This window comes from Colius striatus, chromosome 1 (genome assembly GCF_028858725.1).
Source record: "Colius striatus isolate bColStr4 chromosome 1, bColStr4.1.hap1, whole genome shotgun sequence".
In the NCBI taxonomy this organism is placed as follows: Eukaryota; Metazoa; Chordata; class Aves; order Coliiformes; family Coliidae; genus Colius; species Colius striatus.
In genome coordinates this window covers 38,034,137-38,058,414 of record NC_084759.1, presented here as the reverse complement: position 1 = coordinate 38,058,414, position 24,278 = coordinate 38,034,137, and the positions used below count along the sequence as shown (strand labels likewise).

General features: G+C 34.2%; 1 protein-coding gene across 3 annotated transcripts in view; it reads left to right on the top strand.

Annotated features, from left to right (window-relative positions):
- The window catches only part of PCDH9 (protocadherin 9), a 665,591-nt gene extending 641,512 nt beyond the window's left edge, over positions 1 to 24,079 (top strand). For all 3 annotated transcript variants that reach the window (XM_062020498.1, XM_062020497.1, XM_062020496.1), the window contains one exon: positions 23,706 to 24,079. In XM_062020498.1, the coding sequence (XP_061876482.1) occupies positions 23,706 to 24,079 (374 nt within the window). The remainder of the gene's footprint in view (positions 1 to 23,705) is intronic.
- Positions 24,080 to 24,278: the final 199 nt, after the last annotated feature.

Sequence of the window (24,278 nt, the reverse complement as noted above, 5' to 3'; positions counted from 1 at the left end):
TTACTTGGAGACAGTGGAAATTCTCCAAGGAAATCCTGTAATTCAACAAAAAAAATCTGACCACACCAGAGCTATATAAACCTGACCCTCATGACTACACCACCAGTAATTCAAATCAAATCATATATAAACTGGCACTGGGTCACAGCAAATGATACAGCTGTTATTGCTGTGCAGTGATGGATGGACTTACACACTAATGTAAAAAACTGATATTGATTCATGAAGATTCTGCTGCTTCCAAAATAAGCAACCTTCACCTTGCTCTCAAAATTTGAGGGGTGGAATAACGATTTCCCTTTCTTGGTCTAGATAGATATTTCAAAAGTTCATTCCCTCATACGTGTTATATTCACAAAATATTTGTGCTAGTTGTTTGCATGATTTACAGCAGAACGTGTTTGGTCTATATGAGAAATCATTATCTGGAATAAATAGTACAGTGGTGGTATGCATGGCATAGAAGAGAACCTGAGGTGAGCAGCAGCCAAGAGGGTGTGATATGAGTTATGTATGCCTTACTTACAGCTATTTTACATGTCTTTGTGATGTTTAGGTGATGTGATGCACACTTTGAATTTTAAACATTTGAATTTCTGTTCTAGCTTCAAGGAGGGAGAAATACTGTGTTCTGCATTAATTGGATATCTTTGGCTCAAGCTTTTAAGTGTGACAAATGTAGATGTGCCAAACTGCCTGAAAGTAATTCAGTCTGTCAGTGAACCACAGTGGCTGCCAGTTTGCAGACAATTTCTAGTCTTCTTGGGTCTGTCACGTCTCTTTCACACTACCTATTTACCATCTGAATAGAGAGCCAGTACTCTGCAACATAAATAAATGTACTCCTCTTTAACATGAGAGTATTTCTGTGAGGGACTTGTGTTACATTGTGCTATATATCATAAACCAACCTGAACTTCTGCAATGACACAAATTGCAGACAGGTCTTCTCAAGCAAGCAACAATTAAAGTGCCTCTGGGAGCCAAAGAACATAATTAATAAGCAGGCGACTTTGAGGCTGCCACGTAATTTTCTCATGTTGGAATGATGTTTGTGTTAGATTAGCTCATTCTCTCCAGGACACCTGAAAGTATATTTGCAAAAGAACAAACAACCTACCCCTGCAGATGCAACAACAGAAGGCTTTGTTGCTTTATGAGTGTGGTCCAAAGCTGCCTTATGCTCCTCAGTTTACAGGAAATCCTGGGTAAACCTTTTATTTACAAATAGAGAACACTTGCCAGAACAGAATAAAAAAAACAGTGATTAATCAGCATGCAGCTTTCATCTTGAAGGGCCTTGCTGCCTGGACCTTTTTAACATTTGGAAGATTAGCCTTGGTGAGAGAAATGTTGTGTGGAAATGCCTTTGATAGCTCTGTGATTAAGTCTATGATGCTTAGGAAAGGGGATAACACTGGATTTGAACAAGGATAGAACAGAGAATGTTCATGGTTGAGGAAAAAAATACCTTGTTATAGTTCTGTACTGCTGCCCTTTGAAACAAAATGAGAGGAAAGATTGTTCTGGTACTTCAGCAGATAAAATCTGCTTTCTGGAACACGCCCATATCTCAACATATATCATCCATGAAAAATAAGGCAGAAAAGGATCGTATTCCTAAATAGATAGGTCTGGAATATCTTGGCAACTGCTAAGAAAACACAAACAAGGAACTGTGCCCTGCTAGTTCGACCCTTAAATTACGCAGCTGTTCATTAGCAGAATTATATATCTTATGCTGCCCTTTGGAAAGAAGGCATGGTGAACAGAGCTGGGACAATTACTGAATTATAGTACAATAAAAAAGACCTCCTAAAGTGTCACATGCATGTAGAGCAAGATAAGAAAGGCCAACTTAAGTTCTTGGCATTTTAAAGAAGGCAATCAAGAAACCCTTTGAATTCTTTGGTTTTCTTTCCCTGCAGTTAATCTACATTTTTATGCAAGTCTGACAAAGCATCCCATTCATGTGTCAGCACTCTCCTCTCTGGATGCGTTAGTGTTTATTACAGACTGAATTTGCAGATGCTACCATTTGAAAACAGTAATAGAGCCAGTTGTGTGGCCTTAATATTTATATAATTAGTAATGATTTCATGCTTCCCTCCCCAGTGCTTCTGAAATTAAACTGACTACATTAGCATGGTCAAACATAACAGTGCTTGATACAATCCTGTAAGCCTAAATTGTTTTGCCATAACAGGTTTTGAATTTGATGCTGAAATAAAATATATCTTAATCACCTTTCCATTAATGAGTGATTTGAGTGACACATTTGGCATATTTTTGCATATTTAGCTGTGATCTAATTTTTTTTTACATTAATCACATAGAAAATGTATACTCTGAAGAGTATGTTGAAGGGTCTTGAATCTTGTATATGATGATTTGAAAATACTATATTGTACTTTTCATTTGCCAAAACCTGGGACTATGGTCTGGAAATTGGAATAATAAACCTTTTTTTTTTTTTGCATTCTTATATTTTCAGGAACTGTTTCTCATTATGCATTTAGATTGTACCAAAAACACTCATAATCATTTAGTCTAGAGGAGACTTAGAGGAGATCTAATTAACATTTATAAATATCCAAAGGGTGGATGTCAGGAGGTTGGGACATCCCTTTTTTCTATAGTAGCTAGCAACAGGACAAGGGGTAATGGGATGAAGCTGGAACACAAAAAGTACCACTTAAACATAAGAAAAAAATATTTTACTGTGAGGGTGACGGAGCAGTGGAACAGGCTGCCCAGAGGGGTTGTGGAGGTCTTCAAGACCCACCTGGACATGTTCCTATGCGACATGATCTAGGTGAACCTGCTCCTGCAGGGGGGTTGGACTAGATGATCTCTAAAAGTCCTTTCCAACCCCTACCATTCTATGATTCTATGATTCTATGATTATTTTGATAAGCAGAAGTCCTACTATAATTCTAGTTAAGGTATTGCTTCTGCAGAAATAACACCTGTTGATAAAGAGTAAGAATAACAATAACACTCTCCCAGTATATTTAGTACAATAGTGTTCAATATTGCTATGAGTTAAAAGCTTCCTCATATAGAGCAGACTAAAGAAAGGTAATTTGAAAAGACTTCACATTACTTATTTTATTTCATTCAATGAGAGTAGGAGATTACAGTTATTTCTATGTTTTGAAATTAAAAAAAAAAGGGATTAATAGATGTTGATAGCCTAGGAGGGCATTTAAGGATTAAGTTTTTTTCTTGTTCAGTTGTCTTTTACTCTATTATTTTGTCCAGAAAATTCTCAGTAAATCAGGATCAAATTTTGAGCAAACATGCTATAAAAAACTTCAAAATAATTATTAGCGAAGATGAATGTTTTATAATGTATCCCTCTGTCATTTAAATATTAAATGATTTAAGAAAAAGTAAAACAAAACCTTTTCATTATAAAGATTAAAAAAAAAAGAAGAAAAAAAATGACGGGGTCTATATGTCTAGAGTTTGAGTGAACATAAGAGAGAACTCTGATAGGTTCACAGAATAGTTGTCTAAGAAACAGTATCCCCGTTATCAGAGCTGAAAGGCGCTTTTATTGCATTTATCTCAGATGCCCTATAAGTATGTTCACGGAGTAGCATTACCAGAATTTCTAAGGATTACATGTGACGGTTCTTGTGTCTTTTGTCCTATATTTTACTTTTTTTGCTTTGGTCTGCTGTAAGCTAGTCCTTAAATGTTTGTATCACTGCTAATTTCAATAAAATCTCTGAAAATCCACCACCAAGAGAGTAACTTAAGTTCTCTCTTTGTCAAAACCATGCATAGTGGAGGAGTTCTTGCAAGGGGACTCTTTTGCAGGATTCTGGTTTTGGGGCCACATGCTTACGACGTGAGTTACATAGGGACTCTGCTGTGCTTGCAGACCTCCTGTTCTGACTTGTGTTGGGTTCTGAGTGGATTTCCTGTTTACCACTTACTCATTTTTTATGATTGATAAGGTCAGCAGAAGAGGTCTTTCAGGACTTTCAGAGTTTCAGGAACATCAGGGTTTTGAAAATTTTGTGGTGGATGAGTTCCTGAGGGAAAGCAATAAAGAAGACTCATGGTTTGAATGGAAGAGAGCAGAGACTCCCTTGTCCCTTGATAAATTTGCAAATCTGCAAATAGCATAAACATTCTTTTAAAACTTGAAGCTATGTTATTAAGATCTTGCCAATACAGTTTTGAATGATCTTTGCAGTTATAAAATCTGCTACTAGGACATTCTTTTAGATTGTTTGCTGAAAATTAAACTGAGAAAACTCATCATTACACAGAGAATTTTAAAATCTCCCTGATGGAAGCCTTTTCTCTTAAAAAAAAAATAAAATAAAATCTATATTTATCTGTGTTTTGGCATGTATTTTAAATGTTTTATATTTGGTCTCACTGATTTTTTTTTTTTTTTAGATAAGAAATTGATGAACTGGAGTAAGGTAGTTCTGAGTTCCTTTCAATTGGTAATGTTACTAGCTTTCAAAATTCAGAACTCTGTTTTTGATCTTTCAGGATATGGTTTGAATGGTGTCATTTGACATGTCTGAATATTTGAGCTTGATATCTCAAATTTCTCTCTCTCTATAATCTATAAGACTGCTTTACTCCCTATATTTTCTCTGAGCTCATAGTTTATTTAAACAAGTAAAATTCTTTCCAAGTGCTTTGAGAGAAAAACAGTCTTCCTATTAAAGTACAATAGCTTATTAAGGCATTAGCTTTTGTTACATGTACAACTGTCAGTTGTCTGTTTAGCAATAATGTGTATTGCAAATATATATAGTTACAATAATCTGAGCCCACTTCATTGTTTTTTATGTGTCTGAGATTGAACAGATTTGGCTTATTCTTATGCATCTCTAATAGAAGCAGATACTGGTGGGACACACGCTCTTTAGTGTGTATGAAAACAGTGGATAGGACTGTGGATATGGTTTATGACTTCCATCAGCTATTCTGACGGAAAGATTTACATTCATTTTACATTCATTTTGTGATTCTTTGTTCCTATGGAAATTGAAGAGACCTTTTTTCTATGAGATGAATTTCAACTTTTCATATCTCTAGAGAAAGAATTTCAGGCACTATGGGAGAACAAAAGAGCACTTCTAAGTAAGAAGAGTGCTTTCAGACCAAACACAGAAAACATGACACCCCCCCACAGGTCTGGCTTGCTAGAGGGGTTACTGGTCTGTCATGTCTAGAACAGTTATCTTAGTACTTCTTTTGAGTGACATAAGAAGACTGAAATTTGGGCCTGTGCGCTGCAGATAACTTTTCCTGAGATCAAACAGAGAAAAGAATGTCTATTTCAGCTTTAAAGAGTGGATTGTAAATAGGGTACTGTTATTCTTATTATTGACAAGCACTTCTTTGTATCTATTTCTCTGTGCTCTCCAAATTCTGTCATCAGCTATTAGCTCTAGACAACCTAACAGGAGATTTTTTTATTTCCAACAACTTTGAATGCTTGCCTCCTCTTTATGACTGCAGCTGCTGCTGCTGTTAAAATATTTATAACCTTGATTTTAAATAAATAAGGCCTCTATGTTTCTCTAAATCAATGTGGTTAAAAACCCCTTTTTCTCAGGGAATTCTGCAAGAATGACAATTTAGCCTTACAAGAAAAAGGCACTTTCCTACTGGAGATTTGTAAGCTCTGTCTGAAATATTAGGATGATTCTGACAGCAGTTCTAAGGTAAATTAGAAGTAATCCAGCTGAATTGAATTGGTGTTGGTGTAAATGAGAGCCACAATATCTTACCACAAAAAACACAGTATAGCACTTGAAATGTGTTGCAATGAATTTTTTACTAAATATGTGAATGCTGGCAAACATTTTCTGGATGGCTGTCTTAAAAAAATTTAAAATTATATATCCTGTATCTGTGGGCAATAAACAAAAAAGATTCTTTTGTTGATGCAGCAATTATTTACTTGAATCATGAGAGAAATGGAACAGCTTGTGATAAAAGAGCAAAACACATATCCTGTGTGAATTCTCTTACTCAGGAGGGAGAGATACCTCCTCTTTCAAAAACATTACTGTTATTGTTATGATCAGTCGTAGTGTGCTTTACATGAGCCCCATCCTTCAATAGCAATGCTTCAGGGGGATGTCAAATGACTTTCTCTGAGAAGAAATTAGTGTGCCAGTTTTACTGTCTGTTCTTCTTCGTTTCCTCATTTTACAGTCCAGGAGAGGCTTAAGTGCTTATAGGGCACCTATTGCCATGGTATTAGAGCCATGTAATTTGCAACCCAATGCCTTGCCCTGTAAAGTATGGACATTCTATTATCCTCGTTTTATAGATAAGCAGTAAAGACACAGAGGAACTAAATGGCATAGCTAAGGTCAGACACATTGTCTTTGATTTAGTAGATATTTTGAAAGATCTGTCTTCTGTTGCTTCAACTGTAGAAGCTAAGGATCCCACATATACATCTGATCTAGACACTTTGGGTAATTTAGTAGTCAGCAGGGAGAAGCAGAGGCTTTCAGGGCACAATTCATCTCATCATAAAGTAAAACCTAAAGGAGTTCAGATGAATCACATTGTAAAAGAGCCTGTTTAAAAGAACCCATTTAAAGGATTTAGATGATTAGCTGAAAGGCATTCTTCAATTACAAATGCCAGTATTTCATCAGATCATCCTAATTCTAGTACCTTCTTCTACTAGATGAGTTTTTTTGAAAGTACGTGAATGCTGAATACCATTCATACTGAAAAATCCCACCTTCTTGCTCAGAATTCTTATCCTTACTGCTGCATATTCTGTCTGTAGGTAATCAGAAATCCTTTTAGCTATCTTCAATTATAAACAGTCATTGTGACTATAGTCTTAATATTTTATTACAGTGTAAACTTCTATTGTACACCAGCTGCCATGACTCTACTTAAATTTTAATTAAATTTAATTAAAATATCTTAAATGAAACAAGCTAAAATCTAGGTCCTAGTCTCTGCCAGTAAGAAAGACTCCTGTCCTTTTTTAACTTGTCTAGCTCTTTTGATGAGATAACTTGATTTATATTGATGGTACTTCCCAGTTTTGTGTCAGGAGCAGATTTTATTGGTCCATTGCATGTATTTATATCAAGGTACTTACTGAAAATATTTTTCAATATTAGTCCTGATGTTGAATTGTGGAATCTCAAATCCCATACTTCTCCTTTCAACATCATCTATTCACTCCTTGAGTCAACCTACAGATTCTATTAGTATGAATTCTAGTTAAAATAATTTCTTATATGGCAGTTCATAGAATCATAGAATCATAGAATGGTAGGGGTTGGAAGGGACTTTTAGAGATCATCTAGTCCAACCCCCCTGCAGAAGCAAGTCCACCTAGATCACGTCGTACAGGAATGCATCCAGGCAGGTCTTGAAGACCTCCAAGGAAGGAGACTCCACAACCTCCCTGGACAGCCTGTGCCAGGGCTCCCTCACCCTCACAGTAACATAGTTTTTTCTTATGTTTAAGTGGAACTTTTTGTGTTCCAGCTTCATCCCATTACCCCTTGTCCTGTTGTTAGATACAATAGAAAAATGGGATATCTCAATCTCCTGACACCCACCATTTATATAGTTTTAAATATTAATGAGATCTTCCCTCAGTCTTCTCTTCTCTAGACTAAATAGCCCCAGTTCCCACAGCCTTTCCTCATAAAGAAGATAATCAGAGTTCATCACATGCTTTACTGAAGTCCAGAGAGAAGAGATTGATTCAATTTCCTTTGATTCTAAAAAGAATGTTGTTTACCATGGTGATTTCACATTATCTACAATTCCTAAAATATATGTGGCTGGTCTTCTATTAGTTGTCATGATGTTACATTTTCCTTTTTAATTCTGTTTAATTCCTTCAAATAAATTCTTATAGATTTGTGGCATCTTGTTCTCGCTTTCCTCTCTTCTAAGATTGGCTGTACATTTATGACATTGTAGTCAGGTAGCACTAATTTTACACGTCACATATTTATAAAATTGGTTGGTGTTGAATTTAGCTTTTTCCTCTGATTAATTGTGCCTGTTTGTCTGTAGTAAATGCCTCCTCAGTAAACAGCATGTATTAGATGAAAGCACATCAAATATCGACAGGAAAGCTTAGGTGATGTGCAACAGTTAGCATGAAGTTTAAGCAAGTATTCTAGTTGGTGCTATGACTCCTGCAGGCCATGCTGAGGTGGGCATTTTTGCAGACAAGCACTACAGTCCTACTTAATCAGTCTTGTCAACAAGGAGACCTTACTACCTCTATCTTTTAGCTGTGTAATAGATACACCCTGAAGGTTTACTTAGCAAAGTAACAGACCCAGAGAATACACTGTCAATGCATAACGATTAGGACAAAGAGTGTTTTTAATGTTACTGCCTTCTGGAAAAAGAGCATTATGGAAAAGATATGCAAGCCAGTAGTGAACAAATTACCAAGATGTTTATGTCATTCCCATGTTCTTTGACAATGCAGGTATGGAAACTGACAGAGCGTAAAGTTCTTTTGAAAGTCAGCTACTGAGAAGTTGCAAAGCGATTACCTGAGACTGTGAAATAGATTAATTAACAAAGAAAAAAATATGCAATGCTTAATAAAAAGTTTCATATTCAAGGTGTCTGCCAGGTGTTTACTGCTTTCAGTGCTATTTTTCTCTCCACAGCAGGAAATGTCATTTTCCATTTTAATCAGGAATACTACTAACACTTAATGCCTGAATAGGAGGCCAAATGCAGTTTGTGCTGTAATCCATCTTTTCGAACTTTTTTGAAAGGTTTATCATCTCACCTTGCACTCAATAAAGCCATTAGCATTAGTGGAATTATGAGTTGTTGACTATTTTTCAGTTTTGTTGGCCTGGCCCACAGTCCTACATTTATAGCTTTGATCTCTTAATACTGACTCAATACATACTTCTATGGTGGCATATATTTACAATACTGTGAAAGTAAATGCTGTCCCTGGTATTTCTATGAAATTCCATTCTATTTTTGTCTCATAATGCATAATAAAAAAAAAAGAATTTCTCTAGAGAAATTGTCCCAAAACTCTTTAACATGTATTTTGAGACCATCTGAAAGCCTTTCTAGAGAAGGGGCTCTGTTCTGTCCACAAGTAGCAGAACTCAGGAAAAAGTAATTACTTCAACAAATTTAATTTTGTAAATTTAAAAAAAAAAAATTCAACATTTTTATATAGCAATTAGTTTTAAAGAAATAATTCGTTATGTAAGGAATGGTTTCCTAATCTTTGCATGCAGATTAAGAGAAAAAAGTGATTAACAGTTATGGAAAAGTCAAGGGTAGGACATACCTCCAGATTTGAATGCTAAATTTAGCTATCTACAAGGAATATGCGTGCATAGGTTAGAAGCCTTAACTTGTCTTTATGGTCAATGGAGATCTAATAAAAACATTTGGTTTGATTAATTACTATATTGTATTGACTAGATCGATAGGATTGACTGGTAGTTAATTAAAGTGATAGGTTAGAAAATACATATATCTGTGGTTCCCATGTAGATTTTATACATTGTAGACATCTACATTTTGAATATGAATCTGAATCTCAGTCTTATACTTGTCTTCTCTTTAGCACTTATCACCTTGATCTTTTAATATGACAATGTAGAAGATGAAAACTTCTCTTTGAATCACCAGTTCTGATGACTGTCTCTGGAGCTGAACCCTAGGGTGGAATGAATCTGGCATTAGTTAACAATTCTGTTTTTAAATAAGCATAATTTTTATACCTAGATGAAGTACAAAAAGAAGACTTTTCCTCATTTTATGTGATATTTGATAATTAAATTCATAGATATAATGTGTAAGAGAAGGATTTATAATCCAGGCAGTTTAGAAGACCGTGGAATTAAATAGGTTTTTTTGAGAAAAAAACAGGAGTACTGATGAGATCTGAGTTGAAAACTTATCAAAAAGAAACTAAGCAAAACTATACAAAGACAACTCAGGAAAAGTAGAGTCTTGAGCTGAAGAACTTGTAAAGCAAGAATTGATGTGGTATATGGGGAAGCTAAATGCTAAAAGGAATGACTTGTAGTTCACAGTGGAATTGATCTGTTTGTTTCTTTCAGTGTATGCTTTCCTAAATCAAGCTTGCTGGTAAAATCCATTTAGTGTTCTATAGAGACGAAAGACCTAGTTTTATGCCCAACAAAGGCAATAGCAAAACTCCAGCCTATTTCAAAGGAGAAGAGATATGTGTCCAATGAATGTGTGGAGAAACAGTTGCTTGTCTCTTATCCCACTGAATAAATTGGCCTGGAATACTTCTGTTTGTCTGCTAATAAAGTATTCTGTCATCTCAGATAAGTCATTGTGCTCTTAAGTGTTTGACATTATTTCTAAATGACTTGCTACCTCAGAAGTTACCACTTAATAAATTAACTCACTTGACACAAAGGTAATAATCTTCTTAAATGTGACTGTTAATTCCTTCATAACTACAGTTTTACAATAGTTCCTCTTCTAAAGCTAAATTGTTGGCACAAAGCCATGCATTAGTAGCCAGGGTTTGCAAGGAAAACTAAGTGTCCTAACCAAGTATTACTGATCTTTTTCAATGTTTTTCATCTCAAATCAATCATTGAACCCAAGCCGAGAACAAAGTCATTAATTAAACAAATATTTTTAGGTGTTTTGACAAGGCATTCTATAAACAGTAATTAACATCTGCACCACAGTGCCTGTCAAGAAGGTGAAACATTGGAAGTATTAAAAAGTTAGCCTTTTTATTTTCCAGAAGCTGGAATGTGATAAGCATGAACATACCTCATTAAATATGTGTCCAAAGTTATATTATGCATTGATTTTCTTTTTTTATTATTATAAGATAAATAACGAAACCAGTAAATACAAATTTATGAAATTAATGTTTACCCTTATGTCTCAAACTGGAAAACAATAAAACAAAGATGCAGTGAACTGCCAAGTATTTGCAACTCTCATGTTACAGTAATTGTTAAGAAATATAAGTTTCTAGACACTTTCATAAAAATGAAAGGGAGTCTAAGGAGGTTAGCAGGTATTAAATCTCATCTTTTGTCATTATACAAGAACAATGGGTTAAGGAAAACAAAACAACACTTTCTCTTGGTGTGCTCCTGCACCAAAAATGCTTTACACATGAACTAAATTTCCCAAACTTTCAATGATTGTTTCTTTATTACCTGAGAAACCAAACTATGTACAATCATAAAGGAGAATCTAAAAGGCCTATTGCATGAGTTAGTGTTCGTGATCTGTGCTAATAGTAACAATTCTTTCTTCAGCTCAATCCATTTTAATCCATTTAAAAATCAATATTTGTTAGCATTTGTTTGCTTAATAAAGTTCAGGTACCTGGAGATGTCATCCACGATACTCCTGTAAAACTGCTAGGGGAGGCCTACCATATGTGTACTGTGTGCACTAATTTTAGACAATCTTTTTACTGTGTACTTAGATTTGGATGGCCCACTTTCTAGCTTCTCTTGCATGAATAAGTATAATATAGTAAAAGAAAATGTAATAGGTTTGGATGGCTTTGAGTTGCTGAGATTTTTCTTTAAAAAGAAGGAAGACAAAAGAAATTTTTCAGCCTCCATTAGTGTGGATTCACTATTCATGTGAAATACGGTTTGATTTCCTCTTTATAAGCCCGAAGATTTTTTTCTTCAGTCTTCCAGGTAAGATTGGGAAGCCTGGAAGTATAGGTTTTTCTAAGGATTACAATAGGACTGTGTGACTAACAAAAATTATTTCGAAAATACAATATGCAGTCATTGCTTCTGTATTAGTTGTCATTATATTGAATGCAAATGTGTCTCATTAATTTTCAGTCAAAGTTTAGCCAAGTATGTTTTGAATCAGGAACATTTTTTTAATGGGAGTTTTACTTTAAAATATATAAGCTCATTAACAGTCATGGATATCTCTTATTCAAAAATGATGTAAATAAACAGTTTAAAGAAAATGAGGGAATTGTAACATCTGTGTAACTTAGACATAAGGTAAACAGTTTCTAGTATTCTCTATATGACATGTTTGCAATTCTGACAACTCAACTGGCACTGAACTGAATTTTACAAAATGAACTGAATAAGATGTTGTTAGAGAAGCAGAATTAGTAAGTGTTCTTCCATCTCTGAATTAGTTTAGTAGCATCTCTAACATCTGTGCCCTGTGAAATTTATGTTTTTGTGTAGAATGGAAGACAATCAACAATATAATCAAGCTTACTAGACAGCTAATTTAAACAGTCTTATGTTGTATACTTCAGTTATTAAGATCTATGTAGTGTAAGTTAGAAGAACAATTTCCCAGATTTATCTCCTAATTCTGCAAAGAGAAAGGTACTTCAAAAGGTCTTTTCAAGTCAGTTAAACTACTAATTTACTTAATATCACTTACAGATAAGGCATCTGCCAAAAGTTTGCAACAAATTCAGTTTAACCTAGATTTTATTTTGAACTGAATAGTACTGAAGGAAACTAGGAAAACATAAGAATGGCAAGAAATATGTGTTAGTAATAGGACTTTATAAAAAAAAGTACATTTCAGCTTAATTTAAATGTTTGTTTAGATAGCTGTGATTAACCTACTTATGTAATTAATTTCATGTTTCTGTTCAAAAAGTCTTAATTATATTTCTTAATTAACATTATGTTTTTAAACACCATAGTATATATATTTCTGTTTTCATTTTGCTTGTAAATGAATTACTAATATTGTAGCTTTATGGTGTTAGCCTATTTTTTAAAATTTTTATTATTTTTCATTCATTCCTTAAAGTAGGCAATTGATTTTTCCTCTTTTTTATTAAAAAATAATGGGAAAAAAATGTTAACTTTGACCTCTTGCTGCTGTACAGAAGTTAATATAGTTCTTAGAAAATAATACTTAGAAAATAAGATGGAATATATAATAACATATCTAAGTGATAGGATTTGTAATCAAGATACACTGATGTTCCTGATGGCAGCTTTATGTTATAATTTGCTAAACATCCCAAAGCTAATAACTTAGAATTATTTTTCTCAAGATTAAAACCCAGACTTGTTACTTTCAGAGAGAATCAAACTGACAGCTCCACTCAGTGCCTCATAAAACTCTAATTTGTTTGATTTGATTTTAAAAAAATAAAATAAAATAAATGTAGGTGTATAGAAATATACTGAAGTCTGGGATTGAAGTCTGGAAAGATTGAGGGATAGTGAAGTAAATTGGCAGCTTATGGCAGAATAGCCTTTTCCATTACTGTTTTAATAAAGAATGCTTGTATTTGGGATTAAATAAAGGGAAACTCTAGCAGTGGTCCTTATGCAGGCTTCTTCTTCATACGCTTCTGTGGTGGATAATAAGAGTAATAAGGTTTTTAAGACTGTAGTTCTCCAGTCTTTTTTGTGAAGATCCATTGGACACTCAGCCTACTGCTATTCTTAGAATGCCAGAAATAATAAAGCTTTATGCAACATTAAAACCTGTAGTATACTTTTAAAGAAAAAGTTACATTTGATTAGAATACAATACCTCCTATAAAAAATACTCTTTCAATAGGATAAAGAATCATTTTCTTAAGCTATCAATATATGGTAAAGTATTGGCTGAATATTTTTTGTGATATTTCAAGTTTACAGGAAAGTAGATAATACTTGGGGATTAAAAGAGAACTGAAGATATTTGCAGAGAGTTACTGAATGATTCATCAAAGAAGATTAATAGAAACTGACAAAATTACTACAATTTAAGAGATGGTTTGGGTTTCATTAATCCTATGTATGATCTGAGAATATTCTGCAAATAAGTACAACAAATAAAATGACAAATGCCTCTGAATATAAACTTTTTCCCTAATTTAAAACTCAAATTGATTTATGATGCAGTAAAACTTCCAAAGATTAATCTGGCCCCTAAATTTTATAATTTTCACTTTTTCACAGTTGTATGTTTTCCAGGTTTGTAACTGAATGATCTGTCCTGCTTTCAAGACTTCAGGAAATGTTAATAATCAGTCTTCTCTCGCTTATAAATAGCAGCATTTCAGGATCTTCAATCCTCTTTCAAAATGTGGAGAACTAGAATAATTTGAAAGATTAAATTTTTGAAAAGTAACTTGACTAAAACAGTCTACCTTCATTAAGTCTCTTCCAGCCTTCATCAAATCTTTCTTCCTGAGATATAGTACCATTTGGTTACTCCACATTGTATAGTTGCCTGCTGTTTTATTCACTGGCTGCTGTAACCATTTTGCTTATAATGGAAAAACTTTATTGAAGTGCATTTTCAAGGGACAGGAGAAAATCAATTAAACATCTTCTAGAACTAGCAATAAAGATCTAGACTTATCACATCCATTTTAAATACATAGAGCTTGATGTAATCACCATCCATGGATTTCCTTTTCATCAATGGACAGAAACTCACACCTCCAGAAAGTGAGTCAGATCTTTAGAGAGCTGAATCACTTCATGCAGATGTTTCTCTCTTCATTGATAACAGAAGGTGGCTATGATGACTGCATACTCAACTTGAGCACAGAGATTAAATTGCTCATTTTGTAAGTGATTACATTCAATTAAATGCACATCACCATTCCATTGTGGTGTTAAATGTAGTTAAAGGACTTAAAAGGATAGCCAGAATATATACACACATGTTAAATACAGAAGTAAAAATATAGAAAATATATGTGAGTATATATATGCACACAAATAAAACACACATATACATTTGCATAGACAGTGCAGTTCATTATATATTTATATGTGACAATAAATTGTGCTTTTATTTAGTTATGAACTAATAGAGCCAATACCCATGCTTCAAAAAATCATAAGATATTATATGTGCTTGCAAGGCATGATCTGCATTTATCACAAGTCAGAAGATCAGGCTTTCACTGTAAGTGGGAAAGCAATTAGAAAAAAGAGCTCTTCAATTTGGATTTCTTTTTAAAATCATAAAATTCAAATTAAATTCAAATTGATTGGTTTTATTTTTCTGCTACATGTAAGTTAATGGTCAGGCACTTAGCAGCTGCATAAGAAAAAATTAAAAAACTGTACAGTGCTGAAAAAATATTCAGCTCAGTTTCACAGCATTCTGGCAGTTTTACTCATTTTGAATATATTTTTTTTTCACATTGAATTCTACCTTTTCTTAAATACAACTTGTGGAAATTACTGTCCAAAAAATTGATTTTGTCATAAACACCTGCCAGAATCTTCCAAATTAAGACTTAAGTTGTTTTTGACTAACAGCAGGTTCATATTTGGGGCATATTAATAGATCAGAAAATGTGACCATGTCAAAAGTGGTGCTGTCTCAGCAAGTTGCCTGTAAATCAATGCAACAAAAGATTTTGACTGAGTACCATAAATACTTAGGTATGAGAGAAAAAAAGATAATAAACGATGATGACCGTGGGATGTTTTATAAATATTTTATTATCACCATTTATCATCATCTTTTGGGAGTAAAGACTTTTTTAGGCTACAAAATGAAGAGCTACTTAATGAAAATAATTACTGCTGAAAATGAATATTATTCCAAATACTTGAACACTGACTGTTCTTTAGTCTCAATAAGTGATGGAATAAAATTTAAAAGATTTGTTTGAATCCTCTGTGGTATTTTGATTTGCTAGATTGTCCTGCTAAAATTAAATGTGTGGCAGGAAAAAAATTGTAATTTTGAGGAAATATTATTACTTTTCTTCGTAGAAGTAGCTTCAAGAGACAAGACAATGGATGACTTCCATGCCATGCTGAAGATGGGTGCAAATTTATAAAGATATGCTGTCTGCTCTTTGTGTGCCATAAAATCTTGTCTAAATAACAATATCCTCTCAGGGAGAGAATCTGCTGTTCTGGCTGCCCATGTATTATTGTGTTTGGACTATCTCCATTTGCAAATGTTGACTTTTCATCTGTGACCAAAGAATGAAATCTGTATAAGAGATGTGTAAAACATTCATTCTTTCTTTATTTGTTAACAAAATGGTTTTTTGCCAAATCCTGATTGCACTTCTTTTCTACCACTCTCCCCGGAAGGTGACTGTCTGCATCCACAGTGCAACACTTAATCTGAGAATACAAATTGCAGTTTGTTTATTTGTTTTCTAACAACAGACCAGAATAAAAATGCCAGATATTATTTTGTATCTTCTATATTTCTAAAGGATATGCTACAATTGAGTACATTTGTCAGTGAAAGTTTATACAGAATACAATTCGTATTTTCTGATACATAGATTTTAAAAACCAGAAAAAAACACTAAATTATCTGATGAATCTACCTCATTTACTACAAAGCATAAAGTTTCATGCATTTAAAGTCTTAAGAAAAAAAAAAAAGAGAGAAAAAAAAGAATGTCACAGAGATTTGAACACAGGCAATGTGCAATTTGTGATAAGCAACACAGTTGGATTTCCATGACTAGTGAAAAGCACTGTATCATACAGGTTTGAGCTGTGCAGTGGGAGGCTCAGCACCACTCCAGGCCATGTCTTCTTGGTAGTGTCACCTGTGGCATCTTCCTACATCCTTGATTGCATGGAACATACCCTTGTGATTTCAAGGAGTGTTGTAACTTATCTGTAGAATGGTCACAAGTCTAGCATTAGTTAATAAATCGTTAGTCTATTCAGAAAGACTAAAGACCGCTGAGCAGATTTGATCCCTAGTATCTCACAAGCTCAGCAGTCAGAAATGTAGTAACATACAGCTGAACTAATTTCAAGTGTATTTTTAGATGTCACGGCTGGTGAGATGTAAATGTGGCCTGCCTATAGACTAAACTTTATATTTCCAAACAAACACTTTTGGAAGATTTCACAGGATTATTAATAACTATTAACTACTAAACTCTGCTGAAATTCCTTACATACTTTATTTGTTTAGGCGTGGCAACATGCAAACTTAGTCTTATGGCACCTGCTCTACATCTTACTGGATGCCTATCTTGATGGTAGCCTCCTTGATCCCATCTTGAGAAACAAGCCACAAAATTCCTTACAAGGAAATGTGTATATAAGCAGATCTAAAAAACCAAAAAAGGCTTTATTCTCAAAGCATTGTAATTTTTTTTTTTTTTTTTTAAGTATTTTGTCTTGGAAAATGAAAGGAACTAAAATTTTGTCTAGAGTGACATTGCTTCAAAGGGAGGACACTATCATACATAACTAATTCCTGAATATGCATGCATGGAAATGCATAAAGGTTTATAGACATGTATGTCTATGAAGAAAAAAATATTTGGAAATCAGAACAGAACAGAAAGTTAAGCCAGATAAAAATAACATATTGACAACAGAGTTATTACTGATGAAAGTGTAACTTGCAAATCATAATGGTATTCAATTTCTAGGATGGATGCCAGAAGAAATAAAATAAAACAACCTAATAGTCCTTTTCAGTGTAGCTTTTGTAGTAGAGCAGTTATAGGTGAAAAGAACTCAAGAAACACAGAATAGTTTTATAAGTGATCATGATGTTAACAGCTCTCTTTTCTCCACTAGATTACTAATTTCAGCATCCTCTTCTCTGCAGGATTAAAGAACCGTTTCTCATTTATTGAAAGAGCTCTTTGTACCAGGGTCAAGTAATCTGTAGTAGAGAGGGACCAGAATCTATCAGGAAAAAAAGATATCTGGAGTTAACCTTCCAGAAGAAGTTCTAACCACAAGTGGCCTCTGTATCGTGCTTGAAACAAACGACAGATGTCCTGTCTATAATTAGCCTATAAGTATAAACCAGAGGGGGTAAGACTCCAACCTATTTCACTCCTATGTTGTTCAAAGCTACAACCTGTCGACAAATGGTAGTACTCTTAAAATGTCACATTTGGATATCCAACATATAAAGGTAAGGTAACACTTTCCTCAACTCTGAAAATATTTAGACGTGAAGCAATCTCAGTCATAAGAAGACTGAGGCAATTCTGAGTAGAAATGGAATTTCAACTAATTGAATTATTTTGCATTTCAAAAAGTAGCCACCAATGGAGTCAAAGAAGTCACACATGATTTAGAAATTGCAGTTCTGCTGTTAGATACCTGTATTTCTGTGGAAACTATCTGGATCATCTAAGTTCTTCACAGAATTATGTAGAAAATCTTGTTCTGTCAGGTTTCCTTGTCTTTTCTGAAACTATTTCAGTTGCTGCATTGTATTCTGTGCAGTACCTGTCACATAGCCATATCTCCTGGCTTCCTGTCCTGTTATTGTGATTATTATGGTTTCTGTCAGTTTATCTCTGCTAAGTAATGCAGATATAAGCTGACCTTACAGTATTACTTATTTCACTAGTGAGGAAAAAGAAGCTTGGGCCAAGACAGGGACCACGAACTAGCAGGGATTTCTTGATCTCTATCTGAGTATAGAGGATACAGCTCCAGGGAGGAGAATGAGAAGCAGCAAGTTACAAGGTGGTCGTGATAAGTCGACCAAAACTGGCAGCAGCAATGGTAGGAATCCAGGGACCTTGAAACAAGGTGATTTGGGGACAGAATGTGATTTTATCAGCACTGACTGTGCCAGGTGGAATGACCACAGAATAAGTCACTGAAAATATAGTTTAAGTGGTCACTGAATCTTGCTGTTAATTAATTATATCCAGAAAACACATCCAGCACAGCATGTATGTGGCTTTGTAGTCTTGGATTATTTTTTTTTTTAACAGACTACAAATAAAGGACAATCTTTCTCAATTATTTGGCTGATATTTAAGAGGGAAAAAAATAATCTTTTTCATTATATACTGGTTTAAGCATTTATATTTAATATATACAGTAATTGTGAAACCTCTACAAAATGTAACAATGTCATTTCAATTCCAATATATGTGGGGAAGGCTGTAAAAACATGTGGTCTCAGGAAAGGTCATTTGGTTATGCAGCCCATGAAAACTTAAAAAAAGCTTTCTGTATTTGAGGTTAAATAGAGCTGAAAATGTTGTTACTGTTGTTTTCATTTTTAAGATGCAATATTAAATGTTAAGTAAATAGGACTGCCTGAAACACAACTGTGGCCATGTTCAAATCCATTATACTTAATGTTAGTGCCCTCAGGCAAAGAGTACCCATTCATTTTTTGTGACCAAAAAGTCCCACTGAGTGAAACTTATCTTGTGGTCTTGACTCTTTGAGAACCAAAGGATGAATTTTCTGGCTTTAAGCAAGAGAGTTTTGAAGAAACAGGTTGAAAAGCAGCTGATCAACACACCAGAAGCTAGTTGCTAATTGCAGCAGTAAGTTAATCAATGAAAGGGCAGTTTAGCTTCTGGGTATAATAAAAAGAGATAAAAGACCACATAGAAATTCAGCATTAGAGTATGACCGGCTCTTGAGTGGCATGCATTATCTTCCTTCTTACACCTGTCTGTTTTTGAGTAGGCAAGTCATGCATCTGCTTGACAGCTATTAACAGAATAAAATAACAACAGAAAAGCATTTTTGGGTGAGATCTGATATAAATATTTACAAAGACAATTTAAGGGAGTGTTTGTTATGCACTTTTGTGTTTGCTTTCAAAACATTTAACTCCAGAGACAGATGGCTTGTACAGTTTTATCAGCACTTGTGTCATTATATATTCAAGCAGCCAAGACTGATAACCAGCCTCACGTATTACAAATTGTTCAGAGAACAAATACTTTGAAAAAAATCCCCACATATCAATAAAGTACTTCAGTATGAAAAGACTTGATTCAGAAATTTCAGTGACATTTTTATGAAGAGAAAGGAAACAAATTAATACAATTATAAAATTAAAGCAGAAGGAATAGGTTTTTGAGTGGTGCAATTGTATGTGGTAATGAAATAACTTTAGAAAATTGGGTGAAAGCTTTTGTTCAGCAGTGGTGGAGAAAGATAATTACCATTAAGGCAACATTATGCTTTCTTAATACAAAGCAGCCAACTCTTTAGGGCAAGCTACCCCCAGATCTCTCCCATCAAACTGCTCATGATCATTTCACTTTATACAACTAAACAGCAACCTTAATCATAAAGAGTCTTAGAAAAGAATAAACCTGAGAACATAATTTCATAAAACAGAAGCTGAAGAACATCCATATTGTCAAAAGACTGACTTTTTTTTTTTTGTAGGTTGAGATCTTTTTTCCAAAATCTGTTTTTCACCTTTTATTCTGTGTCTCAGTGCAGGATCTTTGTCGAGTTCCCTGAATTGTCATCATTGCTGTTATTAGCAATAATATTTACAAAAACATTATGCTTGTATCTAAGGGTCTTAACTGGAGGTCAAGTGTGACAGGCACCACACATATTTTGAATGAAGCTACCATTTTCCTGAACCAGTAAGGATGATCATTCTTTCTCACAGCTCACCAGTAAAATATATTCCTTTAACAATCTAAAAATAATACTTTGTGGATTTCTTTTTATCTTATGATGTCTTAAACTAAAAGTGATTAAAATAATAATTGTTACTTATATATTACATGAAGTTTTCCAAGTAATTTTGTAAACTTAAATCTCACAATAATAAGACAATTAAATATTCCCTGTATTTTACAGACTGAAAAACGTGAGAAAGGGTACTGGAAAATACCCATGCTCATTTGAGTAGAAATCTGAACCTGTTCTGAGTTCTGGACATGTATTTTATTAATTTTTTTTTGCATACAGGCACATATCAAGGTACAAGCAAGCTTACACCATACCTCAGAGGTATTTGAGCAGCTATACAGCCAAAGAAAAAGTCTTACATATGTGCCTCTGGGATTCCCAGTTCTCTCTCTACAACTGTCACTTTCTGTGACTTAAATCCATACAAAAGTTGTAATTGGCCTGCTACAGACATTGCCACAGTCTTGCCTTTGGTTGAAATCTATGCATAGTGAAGGTTGATTGGAAGAAGACTTGCAAAGAATAATGAATTTTTGCAGGCAAAGTGGGACAGTAGTATTTTGTTAAACCAAACAACGCAAGGAGGTGCTCCTCCTAAACAGAACAGCATTAAGTGCCTGAAACTGTTACTATAGAAAGCAAAATACATTACCTAAATCTTCCAAAGAGTTTGACATGTAGCTTATAGGACCACTTGCATATTTAGTTCTAAATAAAATCTGCTTATTACTCATTTAAATTTTAAATGGAAATATATGTCTTATTTCTTGAAATATAACTAAATAGAGAAAGTAACATCCCCTTCAGAAGTGTTGTACTGAAGACTTTCCTGTTAACATTTTATTCCACTGTAGATTGGATGTGCAGAGTATACAGACTGTATTTCTTGAAATATGTAGATGAAAGCTTTTCTTTGTGTTTGGAAAATTTTAATCCCTGCCAAACCATCCCTCCTTGGTCAGTGAAATAGTATCATACTGTTACAGTAGATAGGTTGAAAATATTTCTGCTACTTCTCCCTTTTTTTCCCTCTGAAAATAGAACATCCTCCCTATTTAAAATTAAATTTCTGCAGCCTGGAAGACAAACAAACAAAAAAGTAATCTTTTACCCTATAGATTAACATTTCAAAATGCTAACAATATACCATGAGTACTTCCTTTACTTATCGTTGCTTTTTTTTTTAGTACTAAGTACCTACCTCAGTTTTATTTCAACCTCATACTAGAAGATTCAAAGAAGGGCTTTATAGAAATAATAATCTATCTCTGTCAGGGAATTGTCACGGTTCTCATTTTAGAATCAAAGTTCTTCATTCTCATACAAATCTCTCCTAAGCTCTTACTTTACAGTTGCTTTTTCTTTTTTTTCTTTATGGTTCCGGCTTAATTATTTAATCTTGTATTGATCTAAATAAAAAGTAGCATTGACTCTATACATTTTTCATGTCCTAGTTGTAAGCAATAGGAAGCTTTCTTATACTGGGAATGCAGAATCAAATTTTATTTGTCACATCAGCAACATACTATATATTCTCCAGATATTAAAAAAAAAAGATGAGCTACTCAGAGATAACATTAACTAATTACTAACACCTACAAATACTCCTGATTTTATTTTCAAGATATGTATGTAAAAGCAATGCGTTATAATATGTGGAACTTACTACTGTGACTTGTTACGTGCCAGTTAAAAAACCTCACAACAACATGGGAAAGAATCACAATTTACATAAAATTAATTGGGATAATATCAGTATTCAGAAAAAGTATTACTGAAATAATGGTAATTTATTGTAGATGCATGGAATACAAGAGAGTTAAATATTCTTTGGCATTGTAACATAGAAATCTTTGTTAGAGTGTCCTCGCTTATGATTTTGAGTCTCAATTATTTTATTATAAAGATACAATTCTTTTGCCCAGATAAGGCTGACATTTTTCTTCTAATCAGTGCTGCTTTTTAAGGTGCTTCATAACTTCACTGTTCATGTCTACCTGCTAATGTTCTTTCTCCAAAATCAATCTATAATTTACTTCCTGTCACTAGGCTGTTTAATCAAGGAAACTTAATTCTTCAAATGTCGACAGCACTAACCAGTTGATTTTCTCTGAAGTCAAGAAAAGATATCTCAAAATTCTTGCTAAAAATTACAATGCAGTTAGCAAAGAATCCTGACAAAACATATCTCAGATATTGAGGAATATCTAAGTCACACGATGTGATTTCTCTGCCTTTTTGTGGCTTGCCCCTCCTCATACATCCAGTCTGACAAGGTTGAGGAAACTCAGCTGTTTAGAAATGCAGTAATACTGAGAGCAATTTAGTGCTGCTGAAGACATGATTGACCTGTCTCATGACTGCAAGATACCTGCAGCTGGCCAGCTGTGCCCTCAGTAGTGTGTGAAAAATGATGTGGGTATTTAACATGTGTAATACTTTGGTGGGCTTTAATTCTGTCTCCTGAGGTCTCATAGTTCTAACTTGCAAAGAATTATGAGACTAGTTCTTTGTTGAGTGCAAGATTTATCTAAGCCATCTCTTTTTTTTTTTATTTACACCTTGATTTTTATGGTTACATAAGAGCTGAGATGCTTTTAATGGACAGAAGAATTACAGATTTTTATTCCCTTTCCTGTTGCAATGCTTTAAAATATTTCATGGTTTCATATTAAATCCAGGAAGGTTTAACTAATTTCTTACTTGTTGGGAGTGTGTATTATAGTTTTATCCCCTCGGTAGATGTCTAGAACTATATAAAACTCAGATTTGTAAAGTAGTAGACATTAGAATAATTCCATATACCAATCATTTCTTTAAGAAACCTCATTTTTTGATAGCTCAGGTGTTACTCAGTCTATTGTAGGCTGTTAGTTCACCACTGCTCTGTGACAGTAAAATGAGTTGAAAGCAGAAGAAAATATTTCAAAATTCAAAGTCTGTACATGCAGCATTAATTCTCACACAGAATTGCAAGGGTATATTTACTTTTTCTGACATTTTCACCTACCTAGGTCTCTTTTCTTAATGTGTCTGAAAAAGGGAGTTATTTTTATTCATAGCAGGATTTGAGACTGATAACTTAGGGCTAATACAACTGTATTTCTGCTTTTGGAAGCTAAGTAGGTAGCATATACAGAGAGTATATGCCCAACAAAGCAGCCATACTGTAAGAGAATGAATATCTATGATTTACCAGCAATATTTTACTGCAAAATAATTGTTCATTTTCTCACCAAGTATATGTATAAATTTGATGACAAATATCACAGTCTAATATTGTGTTTATTTTCTTTCTCCCTCTTTCTTCTTTCTGTTGTTTTTCTTCTGCAGACGGGCCTCTTGGGCCACGGGGATTAGCTGAAGCTACAGAGATGTGTACTCAAGAATGCCTGGTTTTGGGTCACTCAGACAACTGTTGGATGCCTCCCAGCTTGGGCCCATACCAACAGCCAAAGTCTCCTCTCTCCACCTTTGCACCTCAGAAAGAATGGGTTAAGAAGGACAAGCTAGTTAATGGACACACATTGACCAGGACCTGGAAAGAAGATAGCAACAGAAACCAGTTCAGTGACCGAAAGCAGTATGGGTCCAGTGAGGGTCATTTCAACACTGGCAACCACATGACTGACATTCCTCTGGCCAACTTGAAGTCTTATAAACAGGCCTCAGGAGCTGTTGAGAGTCCAAAGGAGCATCAGCTATAAAAAATGGTTACTTTGGACCAATGACTTAGCCTATTTAGACTTGCTAATACTGTGTGTGTGTCAGAGCTTTAGGTACTGGATAGAACTCTAGCACTATGCTTCACCTAGCAGAGATATGCATATCTTTATGTTAGCACCGTGGAAGGTATGATGTCCTGCAACATGAAAGAGTGTTTCTACTAGTGTGTCGTTTTGTTAA